Source organism: Kogia breviceps, chromosome 2 (assembly GCF_026419965.1).
Source record: "Kogia breviceps isolate mKogBre1 chromosome 2, mKogBre1 haplotype 1, whole genome shotgun sequence".
Lineage (NCBI taxonomy): Eukaryota > Metazoa > Chordata > Mammalia > Artiodactyla > Physeteridae > Kogia > Kogia breviceps.
This window is the reverse complement of record NC_081311.1, coordinates 65,151,994-65,169,352: the sequence shown is the minus strand read 5'-3', so window position 1 is coordinate 65,169,352 and position 17,359 is coordinate 65,151,994. Positions and strand designations below refer to the sequence as shown.

General features: G+C 37.8%; 1 protein-coding gene across 4 annotated transcripts in view; it reads left to right on the top strand.

Annotated features, from left to right (window-relative positions):
* The window catches only part of MYPN (myopalladin), a 100,827-nt gene that overhangs the window by 20,765 nt on the left and 62,703 nt on the right, over window positions 1-17,359 (top strand). For 2 of the 4 annotated variants that reach the window (XM_067025507.1, XM_059052660.2), the window contains exon 3: window positions 4,281-5,183. The exons of 1 other annotated variant lie outside the window; for it this stretch is intronic. In XM_067025507.1, the coding sequence (XP_066881608.1) occupies window positions 4,282-5,183 (902 nt within the window). In that variant the 5' untranslated portion in view covers window position 4,281. Of the gene's footprint in view, window positions 1-4,275; window positions 5,184-17,359 lie in introns of those variants that run through there. One more of the 4 variants, XM_059052663.2, reaches the window with a different exon arrangement.

The following is a 17,359-nucleotide window of genomic DNA, read 5'->3' as shown; positions in this document are numbered from 1 at the left end:
AAGAGAAAGTAATACATTTTCATATTTCCTACTTTAGGTACTATTTATCAGTTTAACAATTTACACATGCATTTCTACCTGAGAACCATCTGAGATGGAATTGTTATTATACCATTTGATAGATGAGGATAATTGAGATTCAGATGCATTAAGTGACCTGCTCAAGATAGCAAAGTTATTTAGTGTTGGAGCTGGGATTCAAACACAGGTTTTTTATTATAATCAGATGTTCTTTGATCCTTCTGGTATGAAAACAAAGAATAATTCCAGTTATTTTATCCACCATAAATAAATTTTTATTTGAAAGTCACTTTGAAGTTATTACTGCTTTTACCAGTTTATATTTTTCCTTTGTGTCTGTAAGTTTCCTTTGTAAATATGATATCTATTTATCTGTCTTCCTTTAGCCTGAAACTTTAAAAAAAGATAAACAACCATAGATTTAGTAGGAAATTCTAATGAACAAAAGAATTCAACAGATACTTTCTGATCACCTTCTATGTGCTGTGTGTGTACAGAGATGAGGGTGTACAAAATAAAATGAGGTAGACAGAAAAGTAAATAGGCAAACACGTATCGTAATAAGTGCTGTGTTTGGGGGTTAGGACAGTGAATTTTGGCAGCACACTGGAGAGGTACCCAACCCAGAAAAAAGAAATCCCAGGGCCAACTGTCAGCTAAGAACTGAAGATTGTATACAACTTGGCCCACTAAGATAGCGAAAAGAGGTGGAGAAAGGGAGCAGCCTGAGCAAAGAGGATGTACAAAGATCTGAAGGCAGCATAGTTTGTTCATGAGACTATGCATATTTCATAGAATACAGATACGCTGAATTAACTACAAATTCAAGTTCAGCTTCTCTTCAAAGTATGTCCTTGGATCAAGTCACATCACTAGTTCTACTTCTCCTTCTTATCATGGTACGTGGCCACAGTTGTTAAATAATAATAAATAATAGTAACTACCATATATTGAACATTTACTAGATGCCAAGCACATTAATCACCCTTCAACTTATGAAATGGCTATAAATACCCCTGTTTTACAAACAAGCAAACTGAGGCTTACAGAGGTTAAGTAACTTTCTTGAGTTTATACAGCTAGGAACTGTCAGAACTAGGATTTGAACCAGATCTATCTAACTCCAAAGTGTTAGGTAACAACTGTTACATTCAAACATTACAGAAATCCTTAATTTTGAAAGCTTGAAATTTTTGTTGTAATAATTTCTCATGACTATAAGCATCAGAACAGGCACACATTTACACCTCAACTGGCTCCTTTTTTTTTGGTCACACCGCAGGGCATGTGAGATCTTAATTCCCCAGCCAAGGATCGAACCGTGCCCCCCGTAGTGGAAGCACAGAGTCTTAACCACTAGACCGCCAGGGAAGTCCCATTGGCTCCTTTTCTTTAAAAAACAACAACAAAGAAATAGTTGTAGAGAGAAGTGATTACCTATATGTGTATTTTCTTCTCTATTTTCACCGCACAGAGAAACATTTTGGAAGTTCTTCAACATTAACATCACCTTTACCCATGTACTCTTTTTTACTAACATCCGTTGAGTGCTCATTATAGTGGCTGGCCCTGTGTGTAATGTTATTAATCCTCACTCCCCTGGGAAATAGACGTTATCCATTATCCATTATCCATGTTTTACAGACGAGGAATCCAAAGATCAAAGAAGTTAAGTAATTTTTTCAAAGTCACACAACTGCTAGGAGATGAAGCCAGAATTTGAAAACAGATTTATCTGATTCCAAAGCCAATGTTCACTCCATGTTGCCCCAAGATAAAAGCCATCTTAAAGAGCTAGAGACAAAGTTACATTAAAACACAATATACAGTAATGTCTTAACTAATAGAGAGAAGACCATCCTGATTTATAAAGCACTGAATTTCCCCCCTCACATTTAAATATATACAGAAACTCAAACTTGGTTAATGGGATAGTTGATTTACAAATGGAAAGGATTTTCAATCAGTATATTAATTACATTTTCACATAGCATTTTGCACCTTATTTCAATACCTTTAACTGTTCCTCTACAAAGTTAATGCACAAAGTGACAAATTTCCAGCTGGGATCTCAATTACATTTTCATATACTATTTTGTATATCATTCACTGTGCTTCAAAATTTTAAATAGCCATATAGGGGCTTCCCTGGTGGTGCAGTGGTTGAGAGTCTACCTGCCGATGCAGGGGACACGGGTTCGTGCCCCGATCTGGGAAGATCCCACATGCCGCAGAGCGCCTAGGTCCGTGAGCCATGGCCGCTGAGCCAGCGCGTCCGGAGCCTGTGCTCCGCAATGGGAGAGGCCACAACGGTGAGAGGCCCACGTACGGACAAATAAATAAATAAATAGCCATATAGTTCTATTTAATGAGCATATCATAATTTAGCTACTTTCTTATTGGACATGGTTCCAATTTTTTAATATTATCATCCATACTATGATGAATATCTTTGTAGATAAATCTTTGCACCCATTCAACCCCACTGCATTTTCAATTAATCTTTTTTTAAGCCACAATAAACCTCACCAAACAAGCAGCTCCAGCAGTGTTCATCTCAGGCTATGGCAAGCATATGAAAAAACATTTTGCTGTAGGTGATCCTTTTAGCCATCTTTAACTGTCCTCTCAAGGTGACTGCCTACCTTGTCTATTTAGAGGTTAGTTTTAGATAGCACTCAAAGTTTGAGAACTAGGGCAGTCCCTAGGAAGCCCTATTTGTAATATTTTGTGATATTACAAATATTTTTATTTATGATATGAGGCTGTTATATAAAAGAAAGAAGAAAAATTAACTGAAATAAATTTTGTCATAGAATATTAAAGCCAGAAAATATTTAGGAGATTACTTTCCTCTCCATCTTCCAAGCACAAGGCACACGGTAGCCAAGAATAGCAGAGAGTCTTCATCTCCGTTACCATCTCTGAGTGGTTGGTGGTGGCTGAGGGACTGGAGAGTTTAAAAAGTGGTCAATGGGGGCTTCCCTGGTGGTGCAGTGGTGGAGAGCCCGCCTGCCGATGCAGGGGACACGGGTTCGTGCCCCGGTCCGGGAGGATCCCACGTGCTGCAGAGCGGCTGGGCCCGTGAGCCATGGCCGCTGAGCCTGCGCGTCCGGAGCCTCCGCTCCACAACGGGAGAGGCCACAACAGTGAGAGGCCCGCGTACTGCGAAAAAAAAAAAAAAAAAAAAAAAAAAGTGGTCAATGGGAAGAATACTGTAATCAGTTAGCTACATCTCTTAAGGAGGAGAGAAAGGAGTAACAGCCTATGGGTTACAAGCTTGCTATCCTTCTAGTAAATGTGTGAATGAATAAATGGGTATAACATTAATAATATGAAAGTAGTCTGCATTACCAAAATTTCTAGTCCAAGGGACTTTGAACAAAAGTTATTGTACTATTTTTATAAGACTTTATGAATTATTTATTTTTGAATAAATATACCCATATAATTTATGTTAATATATAACTGATTAGAATATACTCATATAATTGCAATTTAAAATTAAGAAAAGGGTATACAGTGAAAAGTGTCCTGTCTTGCACCCTGCTTCCCTGTCTTCCATATCCCCTCTTCACCAATGTTAATTTAAGAGAATTTTTAAAAACCTAGGCTCTAACTCACACCTTTGTAGAAATTAAAATAATTATACCTTATTTGAAAAAGCTAAATCATGATAGTTTTCAGGAGCACACTGAGCCTAAAAACAACACTGAATTTAAACAGCTTGTCTCTAGTCATAAAATAAAAGCATTATTTATTTTCATGAGCTAGATCAAGTTTATATTTTCAGTAACTAGATGAGATTATATTGTCATCATCTTTTAATTTCTGTTATTTTATTACATTCAGGCTAAGGGGGAGAAGATGGAGAGAAAACTCTCTGTGTATGAAAGCACTTTAAAACTAAAAACCCTTTACAGATATTATCAAAATTATGTTTAGAAACTGTATTTAATATCTCTATAGTTATAGCATAGCTTTCAAAATTGAACTTGTATTTAAAGAATTTAATAAAGTGATAATCACCATGTTTTTATTTCCAATTTCAGGGAAACGTCATTCAGTTCCTCTCCATTTTACAATATGAGAATAATAATCATTAAGTCTTTAAAGTAAATTTTGCGAAAATATCAAAACTAGGCAATTTTTATTTTCAGATTTAAGTTCTTAAGCATCTATCATGCTGTAATAAACATAGACTTGTTATTCTGTAGAAATGATCTAAACTTTTTGTTATTATTGTTATTTTGTGACAGCATGCAAGACGACAGCCTAGAAGCTTCTACTTCCATATCTCAGCTTCTAAGAGAGAGCTATTTAGCTGAAACTAGACATCAGGGAAACAATGAGAGGAGTCGGGCAGAGCCTTCCTCCAACTCTTTCCATTTTGGCAGTCCTTCTGGAGCTGCTGAAGGTGGAGGAGGCCAAGATGACCTTCCGGATCTTTCAGCCTTTCTGAGCCAAGAAGAATTAGATGAAAGTGTCAATCTGGCAAGACTGGCAATCAATCATGACCCTTTGGAGAAAGCAGATGAAGCCCAAGCTAGAAGATGTTTTTCTTCTGATCAGATGAAACACTCACCTAAATCAAGTTTTGACCCTAACTTCTGCCAGGATAACTCTCGAAGTCCTACCAACTCTAAAGAGAGCCTTCAGGAGGCAAAAAGGCCACAGTATAGTTCTGAAACCCAGTCCAAAAAACTATTCTTAAATAAGGCTGCCGATTTCATTGAAGAGCTGTCATCCCTTTTCAAAGCCCATAGCTCCAAAAGGATTAGACCTCGTGCCTGCAAAAACCACAAGAATAAATTGGAATCTCAAAGCAAAGTTATGCAGGAAAACAGCTCCAGTTCCTCAGATCTATCAGAAAGAAGAGAAAGATCTTCTGTTCCCATCCCTATCCCTGCAGATACCAGGGATAATGAAGTGAACCATGCCCTTGAACAGCAGGAAGCCAAGAGGCGCGAGGCTGAGCAGGCTGCTAGTGAGGCAGATGGGGGAGACGCCACCCCAGGGTCTTCTCCTTCTTCTTTGTACTATGAAGAACCTCTGGGGCAACCTCCCCGGTTCACTCAAAAGTTACGGAGCAGAGAAGTTCCAGAAGGAACCAGAGTACAGTTGGATTGCATAGTGGTAGGAATTCCACCACCTGAAGTAAGGTAAAAATGTCCCATTAGTAATGTTTGGTAATTACCTTCCATCTACTGTGATCCTCCTCATTTTATCTTTCACGTATGTGGTTTCAAAAATTATATACTCCCTTTGAGTCAGAGTTTAAAGCAACACTGTCTAATAGAAGTGTAATATTAGACATACATACAATTTAAAATTTTCTAGTCATCACATTTTTAAAAAATAAAAAGAACCAGGTGAAATTAATTTTTAAAAATATATTATTTAACCAATATATTAAAAATATTGCCATTTCAACATGTAATCAATATAAAAATTATTAATAGGATATTTTACATTCCTTTTGTCACCAGGGCTTCAAAACTCAATGTGAATTCTGCACTTACAGCACATCTCAGTTTGTATGCTAAATTTTCGTAGGAAATACTTAATGTGCATTTAAATTTCAAAAAAATGTAGTTGAAAAAGTAGATTGTAAGACCCAAGTTGTTCCAAACATACTTAAAAGTTCTGTAAGAACTGAATTGAGTATCGGCTTTTACATTTAAATTAATTAAAATTAAACACAATTAAAAATTCAGTTCCTCAGATGCACTGGCCACATTTCAAGTGCCCAATACCACATGTGGCTAATGAACATGTATTAGCACAGGTCTACAGCCTGTAGCTTAAAAAACAAAGTATTTATGACCTAAACTCAATGAATACCTGTGGTATTTTTTTAATTAAAAAGAAACCAAATAATAAAGTCTGACAGAATAAAGGTAGAATAAGGCTGTGGCAAAGATCAATTTAAAGATTTATTTTACATGTATTGTATTTATTATATACTTTTTGATATCCACTTAATGAACACTCTTCTGCCTAATGCCAAAGTCTTTCCCTAATATGACTGATGAGTAGAAAGGATATTCATCTTTTATGTGTCTACCATCAGCTTTTCTGTGAAGTAAGTAAAGCTTAAGCTTCAAGGCTCTTCATGTGCACAGGCTACATCTAATTTTGTGTTCTAATTTTATTTTATTTTTTTAAGAGGTCTTTACACTTTTATGAGCTTCAGGCCCCACAAAATCTGGATCCAGCCTTAACCCCCAGGGTCACATTTGCTACCTCTTGTATTATAATGTAATAATATATGAATAATGTGCTGGAAATTTATTACTTTTATAGAGAATTACTGGTATTTAGAGTCCTATAAGAGTTACTTTGCCTCCCTAACCACCTAATTACTACTAGAATACTATTTAACATTTATTCTAGTTATGTAAGCAGGGCCCCATCTTCTTTTTGCAAAATATTCATATTATAGGGTAGTAATAGCACTAGTATTAATAATACCTTTAATTATGTATTCCTATTGATTAAAGGGATTATAGTATAAAAACATATTCATATATTGAATTTTGCTTTTCAGAGAAAACATAAGGCAATATTAAATATTATTTCTACAATGGCGTATACATTTTACTATCTAGTTATCCAACTGACCTCCTTGAGGGCAGGAGTTCTATTGTTTTACCTTTGGATCTTGAGCACCTAGCATGGCTTCTAGCCTATAGTAGTTATGCATAATATAGTAGTCACTAAGTTATGAGTAAACTAATGCATAAAGAAATAAGAAAACAAGAAACTCAACTTAGTTTTAAATCAGGAGTGATACAGTTGGACTAAGATGTGGCAAAGGGCTGGAACTGCACAACACAGGGCAGTGCAAGCCTGATGACACTCCCTGGAACTCTGGTCAGTAATGCTGGCAAGATGTCATCATAGCACCACGATGTATACCACTCAGTGGCATATGGTCAGTCTAAGTAAGCTGGTAAGCACCCAAGTTACGGCAAACATACAACTTATTTAGATTAATCCTATCCATTCCACTAGTTTCTGGTCATAGATTAGACTCTTTCAAAAAAATTAGACCAGATCATTCAAGACTCATCCTCCCCATTCTCAACCATGACAATCTCAGATACAAAAAAGACTTCAGTGCTCCTGTGAGAAAAATTACCCAAGAAGAATTACAAAATACCCATTCCTTGAAAAGCAAAGTAACCTGGTGGTCACTCAGAAACTATTTAGTCAACCCATTAAATATTTACAAATTTTAAAGTGAAAGAAATATACACAACTTCCATGTAGCAATACTAGTTTTTACCTGGAGAGCATTTCTTCAGTGATAGAATTCATGCCTGTATCCCAACCACTGTTTTGGTGGCAGGAAATTAATATGTACTCACTAAGTATTTTCTGAATTTCATGACAGTAATCATATTAAGAAAAAACTTAGGATTTTCCAAATAGACTATTAGTTGTCATTATTTTCCTAAGTACAGAACTTATATAACTCTAATCACAAAGCAAATATGTATTGAGCTTTTGCTCTAAACTCAGCACTGTGACCATTGCAATGACAGAGACGGTATAAATGTGTCCCTGCTCTCAAGGAACTTGCAATCCAGTTAAAGAAATCATCCTAACTCTACTCAGTACTCTGTAATGAGCTACATGGGAAAAGAATCTAAAAAAGAGTGGATATACGTATATGTACAACTGATTCACTTTGTTATACAGGAGAGATTAACACAACATTGTAAATCAACTATACTCCAATAAAAAAATAATGATAATAAAAAGAAATCATCCTGGGCTTCCTGGTGGTGCAGTGGTTGAGGATCAGCCTGCTGATGCAGGGGACACGGGTTCGTGCCCCGGTCCGGGAAGATCCCACATGCCGTGGAGTGGCTGGGCCCATGAGCCATGGCCGCTGAGCCTGCACGTCCGGAGCCTGTGCTCCGCAACAGGAGAGGCCACAACAGTGAGAGGCCCATGTACCATAAAAAAAAAAAAAAAAAAAAGAAAGAAAGAAATCATCCTAATTTTTATAGGACAACCATAAGACTATCAGACTTCAGAGAAGGGCTGGAGGACTAGAAAGGTCAAAGAAGACTTCAGAGATGTAAGGGGATTTTAAAAGTTGAACCTTGAAGAGTAAGAAGAAGTTAGGTAGAAATTTAACTCATTTATTCATTCAACAAATACCTATTGAGTTACTAAAGTGACTCATTGATGGTACAAAACAATTGGGAGCTATTGGAGGTCAGGGACCTTGTTTTGAAACCAAGTCTAAAACTCTTCCAAGAGGGCAGCTCACAGTCTAATAGAGGAATCAGACAGACATATAATCAAAACACTGCAATACTGTGTAATAAGGGCTGTAACAGAAGTATGTATAGGATGCAATGGTAGCTCAAAGGAAGATGTGATATTTTGCCCGAAGTGCAGGATGAAGGAAGCATTAACGCTGGCGATGCCACTTTAGTGGAGAAAACTAAGGGTGGAAGAGGAAAGCAAGGGGAAAGGCCTAGAGACGAAGGTTTTCAGGGAACTGCAAGTACTTGGCTATGTGACGAACATGGGATAACAGGTGAGGAAAGATGAGAGAAAAGACAGAAGAAGTAGGCAGAGGGGCAGGTCCCTTTAGGCCAGGTCACCTCAACATGTTTACATAAAAGTACAGATGCTGGAATAGTAATAATATCCGTAGATGACAGTGAGGAGACTGAACTACCTTGAAAACCGCAGAGCCAGATGATTTTGAAAAGCCTTGAGAGCAAAGTAGAATAGCTCAGAAGCGGTTTCAAAAGCCAGTGGAAAACATTTAAGGTTGTGTATAAGGACATATTAAGATGAAAGGGAGAATTTAAGTAGAGTTAGTCTGGAAGAATGAGTTAGACCCCAAAAGAATGGAGCTATGAGGCCACTTAGGAAGCTGTGAAGGGTATTCCAGGCATCAAATGCTCTAATCAGACCAGGGTAGGGGTACTGCGAAAGCAGAGAAAAGATGTGAGAGAGCAATATTTAGAATAAAAGAAACCAAGCCGAACTTGGTGACCAACTAGATAGGAAGGATGAGTTTGAAGCTGGGTACCTAGGAGAACTCTGGGGTCACTGTCAAGGTCTGAGAAACTGGAGGAGGTGGATGATTTGAGTCTCAGGAGATGGAGGGACCATATCCAGTGGACAGTCAGAAATGCAGGACTGAAGGTCAAATGAGAGGGTAATGGAACTGGAGACATTCCAAGGAATGCCCTGGACACTAGGAAATTTGGACACAGTATCTCTGGCATTACAAAGGGACTATAAATACAGGTAACACTTGGAACTAACTTCTAGCTGTGCTAGACTGGGCCAGGGTTTTCCAACCTTCTTTTGGCAGTAATTCCTCCTCCCATTTTTCTCTCCACAGTAAATCTGTTACATTACCCCAATACACACTTCTCTCTCTCTCTCTCACACACACACACAGACACACACTTTTTTTTTCTTTTCTTTTTAAAAAAATTTTTATTGGAGTATAGTTGCTTTACAATATTGTGTTAGTTTCTGCTGTATAGCAACACACACTTTTTAAAGATAAAATTAGTGCTTCTGGGATTAAGGAGAGTTGAGGGTGGAGGGGAGCATGCAATCCTACTTTGCCCACCACTGAAATTCCTAAAGCATCTCCATAGAACCCAGAAGCACAGATTTTGATTTGGAGAATGCCTTTAAAAATGCATTAAAATAATGAGACACTTAGGTTTGCCATAAAGGAAAACACAGTCAAAAAGAAAATTATCCTTTTTGCTATTTTTGCAAGAAATGTAATATATATACCTGGCAACTGAGGTCTAACCTTGTATGTGTGTGCCTCTTTGTGTTCACAGTATTCTACCCATGTTTTTTTTTTTTGTTTTGTTTTGTTTTTTGCGGTATGCGGGCCTCTCACTGTTGTGGCCTCTCCCGTTGCGGAGCACAGGCTCCGGACGCACAGGCCTAGCGGCCATGGCTCACGGGCTTAGTTGCTCCGCGGCATGTGGGATCTTCCCGGACCTGGGCACAAACCCGTGTCTCCTGCATTGGCAGGCGGATTCTCAACCACTGCGCCACCAGGGAAGCCCCTCTACCCATGTTTTTATAACCCTAGTTTAGCAAACTGAAGAATTCTTCTTGCCTATATTTGATTTCCAAGTTGACTGGGAAGAAATTGTTTTGTTTTGTAAGGGTAGGATCCTATATCATTAAAGCTAGCTGTTTTTGAAAGCTTGTTAATCTTGAACATAGCTTCATTGGAGGAGCTGAAATACATTCATGCGTTACCCACAGATGAAAGAGTCTGCAGGAATTCACAGCAAATGGCCATGATCCCTTTTTTTTTTTTTTTTTTTTTTTTTTTTTTTTTTTTTTTTTTTTTTTTTTTTTTTTGCGGTACGCGGGCCTCTCACTGTTGTGGCCTCTCCCGTTGCGGAGCACAGGCTCCGGACGCACAGGCTCAGCGGCCATGGCTCACGGGCTTAGTTGCTCCGCGGCATGTGGGATCTTCCCGGACCAGGGCACGAACCCGTGTCTCCTGCATTGGCAGGCGGATTCTCAACCACTGCGCCACCAGGGAAGCCCCATGATCCCTTTTTGTATCCTGACTCAAAATTCTTTTCCCAGGAATGTACAGCTGGGTCACACTAAGTATGTTTGCTTGTACATAACCCTCGGAAGCAGCAAAAATTTACCTTTATAGATACTGATATCTGCTTTGGCTATTAAGTTTTGCTATCGCTACTTCTGGACATTTGCCTGTAAGTGGCGTGCTGAGGAAATAAAAAAGGAAATAAATTAGCTGTAAAGACAAAGGATGCTTGGGAATTCCCTGGCGGTCCAGTGGTTAGGACTCCACGTTTGCACTGTCAAGGGCACTGGCTAAGATCTCACAAGCCGTGTGGTGTGAGCAAAAAAAAAAATGACAAAGGTTGTTTTAAATGATATAGGGAAATTTTAAAATATTATAAATAACGATATATAATGTAAAATATTATGTAAACATTTTAAAACATTACATTATTTAGGGGCATTTTCTTCTACCTTTTGGGAAAATCTATATATCTTAATTTACTCATTCATGCAACAAATATTAAGTGTTTATTATGTGCCATGTACTGTTACAGGCAATAGGATTAAAGCAGCGAACAAGGAACATTCTCTGCCTTCATGGATCTTAGAATCTAGAAAAGAACACAGACAAAAATTCCAGTGATTATCTAATTACAATTGTGATAAATGTTATAAAGGAGGGTGCATATAGCAAAGGGACCAAACCTTGTGAATGGGTTGGGGAAGGTTTTCCTAAAAAGTGGTATTTAAGCTGAGACATAAAAGATGACTAGGAGTTAGGCCAGCAAATCGGAATTTAGAGAAAAGTGTTGCAGGGTGAGGGAATAACAAATTTGAGGCAGTGAGACAATGGTTAACTTTAAGGAATTGAAGGAACTGATGTCACCAGAACATCAAGAGTGAGGAGGAAATGGTTTGGGATAAGTTCAGAGAGGGAGGACAGAGGCTGGATTTCAAGAGCCTCCCAGAACAAGCTACTCAAAGTGGGTCCCTGGACCAGCAGGTCAGCATCACCTGGATGCTTGGTGGATATGCAAATTTGCAGGTTCTACCTTGGACCTACTGAATTAGGATCTCCAGAGCGCAGGCCCAGACATTTGTGCTTTAACAAAGTGCTGTTTGTTTCTGTGCTAAGAACTTTTGCAATCTCTAGAGACCTCCTCACCAAGGGGGGCTGGCCCCTTGTTCCGCTCCTTGACCTGAATGTTGTAATCTCTACTTAATGTTCTAGCACCTTCTCCTCAGCCCCTACTCCAACAGTACACCCCTCACAGCCTCTTTCTGTTGGTGTCACTCACCCTAGCAGGTGGTTCTTTGAGGTAGATCTGTTCTGAGATAGAAAACCAAGCTAATTTCTGTGGTGTCCACTTGGCCCATGGGAAAACCCATATCTTTGCCCCCACAAACTTTGGAAATCCTGGCAGTTTCCAACGCAGCCCTCTTTTCTTGCTCTTCCCTCTTGGACAATGCTAAATATCATTTCACTTTAAAAGTTTTTGAGGCAAGAGCTGGGTAAAGCCTCTGTACCACCACCAACTCCAGAGGCTATAAGTCAAGATCTCCAAGGGATTCTGTAGAAGTCCCTGTCACTTGCCTACTAACCTTCTCTATTCAGTCTCTCAACCTCCTCATCTATGCTCCCAAAGTGGAAAAGGATCACCAGACGGAATTTTCTGAATTGTTTTACAAGTGCATTTTGAATAGATACTGAAGAATATCTACAATATGGATATATTATAAGAATAACAGCACAAATATCTGTGTGCCTGCCTTACTATCATTTTTAAATCTAGTGTCTTCCTGATCCTGTCCCTTCCTCCCTGCTCAGAGGTAGCCACTAACCCAAATCTTGTGTTTTCTCTTTAAATTTTTCTTAACAGTTTTTCTTCATAATTTTACAATGTATCCTTATGTCCTTAAACAATATTGGTACAGAAGCATTTACAGGTGAAATGACACAAAGTCCTATATTTACGTTAAAATAAGTCAAAGTGGGAAAAAGAGGAATGTATATAAAAGAAACACATCTGCCGTTTGTTGAAGCTCAGTGATGAGTGCGTGGGGGTTCATATATAGCCTCTCTACTTTGTGTACATTTGTAAGTTTCCATAATAAAGAGTTTAAAAATTTTTTTTAATTTTACTTTTGTAAAATGCTTATGAAAGTGGAATCATAATGTACGTATTCTTTTACTTGCATTTTTTTCTCTAAAAAGTATACCCGTGATGCCGCGTGTAACTCTCATTCATTCACCTTCATTGCTACATAGTATTTTACTGTAAGGTGAGAGAATTGTATCACTGATGTACATTTGGGTTGTTTTCAGTTATCTTCCTAATAGGAACAATGTTATTATAAATGTTCTAGCTTAGTCTCCTGGTGCACCAGTATGTCTAGGTATGGAATTGCTGGCAGAGTATGTACAACTTCAACTTTATAATAACACCAGATTATTTTCCAAAGGAATTGTTTCAATTTACATTCCGACCAACATTACATAAGTGCTCTGGTTCTACATTGTTGCCAATATGGATATTATCAGACGTTTTAATTTTTGCAAATCTGATAGGTATGAAGGCTTCTTGTTGATTTTCATTTTCATAGTTACTAACGAGGTTGAGATTTTTAAAAATATGTTTATTGATCATTTAGGGTTCATTTTCTATGAAGGATCTGTTTACATCTTTCACTCATTTTTCTATCAGTTTGTTCTTTCTTTATTGATTTGTAAGAATTTTAAAAATATGACTAGGAAACATCATATGATATTATGTGTTATGAAAATATTCTCTCCCCATTTGATCTTTCTCTATGGTATCTTTTGATAATTAGATATTTTTAACTTTAGTATCAAATTAACTGAAGTTTCCTTTATGGTTTTGGTTTTTATAGTTTGAGTCTACTGTACCAAGAATTTTCCACCTGGAAGAACTCAATAAATGTCAATAAAAGTTAAAGCATAGACATAACCATCCCACCTGTAACCCCACACTCCTATGAGTGAAATATAGCCATTGGACATGAAAACTTAAGTTCGTTAACTCAGTAGTGGTCAAACAGGACATACAAAACACTGAATTGTGTTACGAAATCCAACATAAATTTGAGTCCTATTAGAAAATGTCTACTATTATATACTCCAGTTGCACTCTATATGAAGAGTCATTCTGATGCATGGAGAGAGCTGAAGATGTCAGTAAGTAAATAAACTACCTTTTGGCTATTTCAGGGCTTACATTCTTTACTTAAGAGATCAGGCATCTAGTCCCCAAGCCTTCTTGAAAAATGAAAATGAAACAGACTTGAGGCTACAATAATCTTAATTTGAATTCATTCACTTAACATTCATACAACAAACATTTTTTGGAACAGCTATGTCGTGCCATACGCTATGCTAGGAACCAGATAAACAAGTGCTAAACCAAACAAACATGATAATCTCTGCCCTGTGGTGTTTATTGTCCAGGAAGGGAGAGAGCTATTAAACAAATAAACCTATAAGTAAACATATAATTATAAGTGATATGTAGGTTCTGTGAAGTAAACTAACAGGGTATTAGGAGAGGGAGTAATAGGAGGTGGAACAGAGACAGTGGAAAGGCGGGGTCAGGGTTAACGGAAGGCTCTGAGTAATCATTCTTTTAAAGAGCATTATTGGGCTTCCCTGGTGGCGCAGTGGTTGAGAATCCGCCTGCCGATGCAGGAGACACGGGTTCGTGCCCTGGTCCGGGAAGATCCCACATGCCGCGGAGCAACTAAGCCCGTGAGCCATGGCCACTAGGCCTGTGCGTCCGGAGCCTGTGCTCCGCAACGGGAGAGGCCACAACAGTGAGAGGCCCGCATACCGCAAAAAAAAAAAAAAAAAAAAAAAAAAAAAAAAAAAAGAGCATTATTACCGGTGAGCCACAATAACACATTCAAATTATGCTTAGGAGTTGTTAATGTGCTAAAACAACGAGTCATAATATTTAGCCACACCATATTTTAGACAAAATAGTAACCTAAGAGCAGAATGGTGATATGTAGCTTAAAAGTCCAGTTAAATCTGAAAAATGTGTCTCTTTAGTGTCTTCATTCCCAGGCTTGGTAGCTAGCCAAATCAGCAGGTCTGGCAAGCTGTCCTTAGTGCATTAAAGATGGAGCCTTCTTTATCATTTGGACTTGTCCCATTTCCCCAGATCACTGACTCATTTCTGCTGAACCATGAATCATGTCTGGCATCCAGTGCCATTCTGTAAGTGTCATGAAGATTTGGAGTTCTAAAAACATGCATCTGGGCAGGGTACTTCTATAAAAGCATTCCCTAACATGGATAGACGTTTGAGGAGAGCATGTTTCCTCCTTCCCCTCAAAAGTCTTCAGAGTAGCTGGGTAAATTTTAATTTCTTTTCAGAAGGCAGCCTGACTGGTACATTATTTCTGAGTGGGTCATGGTGTTAAAGTAAGAGTGACAGCAGTTACTAGCTGTCCTTTGGGGCTGGCTGAAGCCATCCTGGCCATCTGAGTAAGGACAAAAATGTTTCTGACAGAGAGTTTGGGCATTTGAATCACTCCACTTATCGCCTCCAGCTGTCCAATTGCTCAGAGATGTTTCCACTCTCATTTTGGTAAAGAAGAGAAATGTTATCCAAAGAAATGAGATAACCTTATAATGTTTATATAAGGGAAGGTGTGTGTTTGTTTTGAAATATTTATATTTGCCTTATCAAATTAATACAGGTACATTGCTTAACAAGTCAAATAATATTAAAAAACAGACCATTTCCAACTCTTTTTGCAGTTTCCTACTTATTCACCTCTAGATTTCTAAATTAGATGCCAGTGGTTCTCAAACTTTTTGTTCTCAGGACCCCTTTACAGCCTAAAAAATTACTGAGACACAAAAGAGGTTCTATGTGAATTATATCTATAATTATCATATTAGAAATTAAAACTGAGAAATATTTTAAATAGTTGTTTACTTATTCATTTTAAAATAACAGTGATAAACATGCTCATATAAATAATTTTATGAAAAGTAACTGTATTTTCCAAAAAAAATATTTGAGTGAGAAGAGTAACATTGTTTCACGTTTTCTGCAAACCTCGTTAATGTCTGGTGTTACTAGAAGACAGCTAGATTGTCCTATCTACTTCTGCACTTGGTTTGCTGTGATATGTTGTCTGGGTTGCAGTAAACTTTAAAAATCTGGCATTGTACAGATATGTAGCTGGAAGCAGGAGGAATACTTTAATAGCCCTTTCAGATAATGTGGCTATTCTGATTTGATACTACATGAAAATTCAACTGCAGTAGTTTCTTAAAGGTTAGTTGCAATGTGAAATCTGAAACCATACCAATGAACTTTTGTACCCTGCTGTACTAAAACCCTTTGTCTCTCTTGAACTTTAAATGGATAACATCACGCATTGGTCATTTGGAAAATAAGTAATGTAGATCTTCCAAATGCTGACACATTTTATTATATAATATTTAGAAAATCATATATGTTAATATCATGGATTTCATTAAAAATCTCTTTAAGTATTAGGAAGCCCTAAACTCGCTATGGGAGATACAAGTTTTCCAAAACTCGAATTTTTCCTTGAAAGCTCAAATTTTTTCATTGGCAACAAATGGGATCAGTTATTTTTACTTGAAACAACAGGCTTCCTTCCTTCATTTTTGAGAAAACATCTGCCGAATACCCAAATCTGAATAACCATAATTTGTCGGCTGTTCTTTCAAGTTAAGATACCGTCTCATGCATTAAGTGCCTAGTTCAACTTCAAAAGCCACACAAGTGCTCTTCTGTATTCAGGAGAAACGCTTTATGCTACTTCCCATTTTGCCACCCAGAATGTTAAAGAGACGTGGACTCAAGGTTGAGATGCAATAAATGTAATGATTTTTACTGCTTCATTGAGGACATTTTTAAGGGAACCTGGCTTTTTTTTTTTTACCTGCAAGTGTGGTGGTGAAGAACACAATGGCCACTACTCGGTTTTATTCTGCTGAAGCACCAGCAATTTTACCCACTGTGGCTTTTGCACCATCAGTGTAAATGTTAACACAGTGAAAAGGCAAATAATATCTTAGTATTACAGGAAAATAGTTTTGTCTTCACAGAAAGTGAAAGAGAAGAGAAGCACTGTAATATGCTTATAAACCACTATTGCTTGGTATGCTGATGCTATTTTCTCTTTACTTCCTGTTCCAGAAGACGGTGGTTTATCACCCCTTCACTAAACCAGAACCTCCATGGTTCCTTCCTTCATTGCCTCAGTATAATCATAACACACTCTTGTTTTAAAAAATTTAATGTTTAACTTCTTGTTACTATGTAAGTATTATTTTCTGCCAAGCCCAGTAGGGAAAAATGACTGCTTCCTTGCTCGTATAACTTTTAATTTTCACCTGGAGTTGATGACTGTCTTGTTTTTTATGTGCTTAGCTCTGTGGTCCTAAGACGATTCATCTCAGTTTTCCAATATATTTGTAAAACATTTCCTAAATACTCTGTTCCACACAGTTAAGCCAACAGGCCCATTTATTTTTTACCCTTCTTCCTCTTGCTCCAATATGGAGCAGCTGCTCACACAGCCAACAACTCAGCCTTCATCTCCTAACTGTTCAGAAGAGAGGATGCAACCTGCTGGGGGAATCTAAATGTTCATTTTCTAAACCTGGAATCAGTGACCCTATTTTAAGCTCTGTATCTCCCTCCTCCACTGTCAGTGTGTTTCCACACCCCCAAACTTGTATCTCTAAATCCTGAAACTTGCTGGGGTTTTGCTG